This window comes from Montipora foliosa, chromosome 11, assembly GCF_036669935.1.
Source record: "Montipora foliosa isolate CH-2021 chromosome 11, ASM3666993v2, whole genome shotgun sequence".
Lineage (NCBI taxonomy): Eukaryota > Metazoa > Cnidaria > Anthozoa > Scleractinia > Acroporidae > Montipora > Montipora foliosa.
Window position 1 is genome coordinate 18,649,910 of NC_090879.1, and position 5,000 is coordinate 18,654,909.

The 5,000-nt window shown below is 42.6% G+C and overlaps 1 protein-coding gene across 1 annotated transcript in view; it reads left to right on the forward strand.

Moving 5' to 3' along the window:
• The window catches only part of LOC137976768 (uncharacterized), a 780-nt gene extending 179 nt beyond the window's left edge, over positions 1-601 (forward strand). The window contains exon 1 of the mRNA XM_068824113.1: positions 1-601. This exon is cut by the window's left edge and continues 179 nt beyond it. Coding sequence (XP_068680214.1) covers positions 1-601 — 601 coding nt within the window.
• Positions 602-5,000: the final 4,399 nt, after the last annotated feature.

The window sequence follows — 5,000 nt, forward strand, 5'->3', positions numbered from 1 at the left end:
TTTGCCGCAAAAAGAATCGACTGATTTGCATGGATATCTCGTCTTAGAGACAAGCTTTTATACAGGACAGCAGTTCAACGCCTACAAGAGCTTGGAAGCGTTTAATCAGATGGTTTCTGGTTTCGTAACTTCTGTAAGAGGGTGCAAGATTTCCAATAAGCATGTGGTCGTCGCAAAAGTGCGGCACTCTCAACGAATGAATGACCCGCTGGTGAACATTTGGATAATCGCCGACAGTGATGGAACCATTCTGTCCACTCACTGTTTAGGCTGCAAAGCTGGGCTCACTGAGTCATGTTCTCACATCGCCAGTGTTTTATTTTACATTGAAGCTTGGATACGAATCAATGGCAAATTAGCTTGCACACAAGTAAAGTGTACATGGCTTCTACCCACTTTCGTGAATCAGGTGCCCTATGCTAGGGTTCGAAATATTGACTTTTCTTCGGCAAAAAAGATGAAGGAAAACCTCGATGCAAAAATCGATTGTTTGACTGAGAGTAACATCGAAGATGTGTTTTCACATCAGCAGGGTCAAGCAGAAACGGGGCGCCCCAACGTTCTTTCCCCATCACAAGCGGAGATGACGTCTCTCTTTTAGAAATTAAATAACTGCAAATTAAAGCCAGTAACTCTGAGTTTAACTGCCAAATATGCTGATCATTTCATAGCTAAAAGTAGGACTGTCCCAGTTGTTTCTGACCTGTTCGAGACAGAGAATCTTGATCTGGATTATCATGAACTATACATACAGTGGTATTAAAAACGAAAATTACACTAACCAAGTTTCAATGGTGTGACTTTCGTCGACAACTATCAGCGACAGTTGTCTCTTGAGCGCCGTGGATTCATCCCGCAACAACCGCAAGTCTCGACAAAGCTTGCTCAGCGGAAGGGTAAATGACTTGAAAGTTGTTGTTCTTCATCTCATTTAATACATCCACAGTTTTCTCAAAACCCTTAACGCTCATATCAAAATCATTAGAATTAATGTGTTCCTCTCCTATACTTCGTAACGGTACAATAACCCAACACGAGGGCCGATCTCTTCCAGAAATGCTTTCATTTTCCAATTGCTTGACAAGTACAGAGCTTTGGTAGATCAGGCTCTTCCGAATCCTGTAGGAAGGACAGCCAATACATCTGTTAGGAGATTGGACCCGAGTCTAGAGTATTATGGGATATAGAGCGAGAGTAACACGAGTTAAAGTTGTTAAAGACGTTTATATGAACCGGTGTCGTCTCTTCCACGCAATAACATGGTACCAGGAGTAAAGAAAATAAGAAAATTACTGCTGAACTACTTCTAATCTGCTGTGAAACCTGTTTGGAGGTTCCAGGAGGAAAATCTGTAAACATTTCTGCGAAGACAGTCACCGAACCAATTCGCACCAAACCTCCTGCAATTGACATCGTGAGGCGAAAAGCGATATAGAGCGTTTTTACATGACGTCACGGCAGCCATGTTGGTGTTCCAAAACAAAGAAACGGCGGCCATGTTGGTGTTCCAAACTAATCCTCTGGGAATTGAACTCAATTTTTATGCAAATAGTTTCTTTTGTTTCATTAAATTTGTATTTATTTTGGTCACGTGAGTGAAAACGCTCTATTCTGAGCGAATTTTCATCGTCAACTTTCTGCTGGAGCAAGGAATTCTGATAATTTCTGCATCTGTTTATTGCTGCCGTTGTGAAAGATGTCTGGCGAAGGAGATGAGGGTGCTCCTGCTCAAAATCCGGCTGATCATTTTTCTGGAAATATTATGAACTTTGAGCGACCAAAGTTCAATGCTCGCCAAGAAAATCGCCTCGAAGCATAAAAAGCATTCAACAAAAAGTGTGGATATATCTTCAAAGGAAGCCTCGTTGATATATCAGAGGAACGAAAGTGTATACTGGTACAAGATTGGCTCGGACAGAAGATTTATGACAGTTTAGACTGGGGCGAACTTGAAGATGTAAACAATTACGAACTGATGTGGACTAAACTGGAAGGAGCGGTAATTAAAGTGCTGAATGTAATGGGATTGTAGCTTCAAAGAAATTCAAGGAACGAGTTCAGAACCCTAAAGAGACAATCACTTCGTTTGTCTCTGATTTGATGCTGTTAGTTAAAGATTGCAATTACATAGATGAAGATAGACAAGTGAGAGACCAGATTGTGTATGGAGTTTCTGATGATGATTTGAAGAAAAAACTGCCTACTCGAATTCAAGCTGTGTCAATTGTTAAAGCGCATGAAACCACAAACCAAGAAGGTCAGGAATGCTGTCTAAAACCACATGTGAGTGATAGTACCAAAGCTGTATTTAAAGATAAGCCAAACAAACGTCTTATGTGTAACTACTGTGCTAACAAGAAAGGATCACATAGCTTCACCAACAAGAGACACTGCCCTGCCTGGGGAGCAGTGTGTGACCTTTTCAGGATTAACAACCATTTTAAACATTCCAAGGAATGTAAGCGACTCCAAAAAGAGAGAAAATCGAAACCAGCAAATCAAAAGCAATCACAATCATCTAAGAAACCATTTGTCCAGAAAGTTGATGAAGATGGTGAAGAGCATTTTTATGAAGTTGTGGACCAAATGTGTGCCCTGAAACAACAATGTGACCATCGAAAAGCTTTTGCAAACCTTCTTGTCTCAAAGAAAAGAATCTCTTTGAACTTTCAGACAGACTCTGGTTCCACATGCAGTACTTTACCAGTTGATATGTACAAGGAGATAAGTGGTGATCATGACCTACAGGACCTAAATACAACTTTCCGTCCAGTCCTTTCACTCTATGATGAGAAAACTCAGATCCAAACACTGGGAACCATAAAATGTTTTGTGTTCAACCCTGCAACTGGAGAAGAAGGGAGTATTCAGTTTAGAATCGTTGCTGAGGACCTGACCCCTCTAATTGGTTTAAGTGACTCTGAGGAGCTAAAGTTTATTGAGCATCTTCGAGAGAACATTGCTACTGTAGATTCTGGCAAACCCAATGTTCCTTCATCTGCTTCAGAATTACACACACCACTGACCTTGCAAACCATTCAGTGCAAGTACCCTGAGGTGTTTGAGAACTGTGTAGGAAAACTGGATGGTGAACTGCACCTCTACACGAAACTGTTACTCCAACGAAAGCCGCTCCCAGGGAGATCCCCCTGTCCGTTAAACACAAATTTATAGCTGAAGTTAAAGATCTTCAAGAACAAGGCATTATTGAAAAGTAACCGAGCCCACTGACTGGGCGAGTTCTCCCACGATAGTCAACAAGCCTTCTGCTAAGAATGGAATAAGACTTTGCATTGATTCCAGACCTCTGAACACTGCACTCAAGCGCTCTGAGTATCCAACACCAACCGTAGATCATCTCCTTACAAAAATTAGCAATGTTAAAGTGTTTACCCTGGCTGACATCAAAACAGCTTTCTGGCATGTCCCAGCTCCCTTCTCACAACCTTCAACACTCCTGTAGGAAGAATGAAATGGAACAGAATGCCTTTTGGCATTAGTGTCGCAACTGAAGAATTCCAAAGAAGAATAGATGAGAGTTTAGAAGGACTGGATGGTGGTACTAAAGCCATTGCTGATGATATCCTCATCTGGGAAGATGGCAACAACATCGAGGAAGCAACATCCAACCATGATGCCCGACTCTCAGCTTTGCTGGACAGATGCCAACAGAAGCACATCAAACTAAACGCCGGCAAGTTCCAGCTGAGGAAGACTGTATTATCGTACATGGGGGTAACGCTGACTGGCAAAGGAGTTTAACCAGACCCACGGAAACAAGATAGCATACAAGCCATGCCAGCCCCAACCAACAAAGAGGAAGTAAGAAGACTACTGGGCGTTTGACATACCTGTCTAGATTTTCTGAAGATCTGTCAACTAAAACTGAACCACTCAGAACGCTCCTGCATGAAGAAAGATGTTGCATTTACCTGGGAAGCGAATGAACAGCATGCTTTTGACGAAATCAAATCACTCATCTCAAGCGCACCAAATTCAAACTGATGCCTCGTCTAGCGGTTTGGAGCCTGCCCCATGCAAGGTGGCCAACCCGTCCAGTATGCTTCAAGAGCCCTTACTGAAACTGAGAAGCGCTACAGCCAGATTGAGAAAGAGATGGTCAGTGTGGTCTTTGGTCTCACAAGGTTCCATTCCTATACCTATGGAAGGAAAGTAACAGTGTACAATGATCACAAACCACTTGCTGCGGTACTCAAGCGACCCGTTGGAGAGAATCCCATTCGACTTCAGAGAATGCTGTGCCGAATTATGGGATATGACCTTGACTTCACGTACATCAAAGGCAAAGACCTGCTTATCGCTGATGCCTTTAGCAGATCCCACATGACTAATCAAACTCGCAGCCATAGCGAAGAAGAGATTGAAACCATCGGATTGGTTATTCAAGAGCAAAGTGTGACCTGCCACCTAAAAGAAATCTTAGAGGCAGCTGCCACGGACAATGTCCTTCAGTCAGTAATCAACCTCATCTCTGAAAACTGGCCCATCAGCAAAAGACGTCTCGCGACGAAAGTTCTTCTATTCTGGAGTATCAAAGATCAACTATCATTCCATGATGGGATCATCTACAAAGGTGATTGCATTGTAGTTCCAGCTACACTGAGGAAGAGCTTAACTGAAAAGTTTTCGAAACTTGAGAGCCTTGCCTGTATTTTTATTGACAGATGCATTGTGTTATGGACCAATCAGGTATTGCCGTTGCTTGTACAACGGGACTCGCTGAACACTAGTCGCAGTAAAGATCGGACAGTCTCCCTATTTTTCCTGCCAAAACCCCTCCACTCCCCCCACCCACTCGGTAGTTATATCGCTCTCCCCAGCTCGCGCTCCCTTTTAAAAACAAAGATGGCGAAAGTTTGTGCTCGATCCCGACGATCAAACGGAAAAATAGGGGCCTGTGAACAGTCTAGATCAGCCTCAAATTAAAATTTAATCTGTACACAAAATAGTTTAATCAAATCCTAATCTTCAAAAGTTTA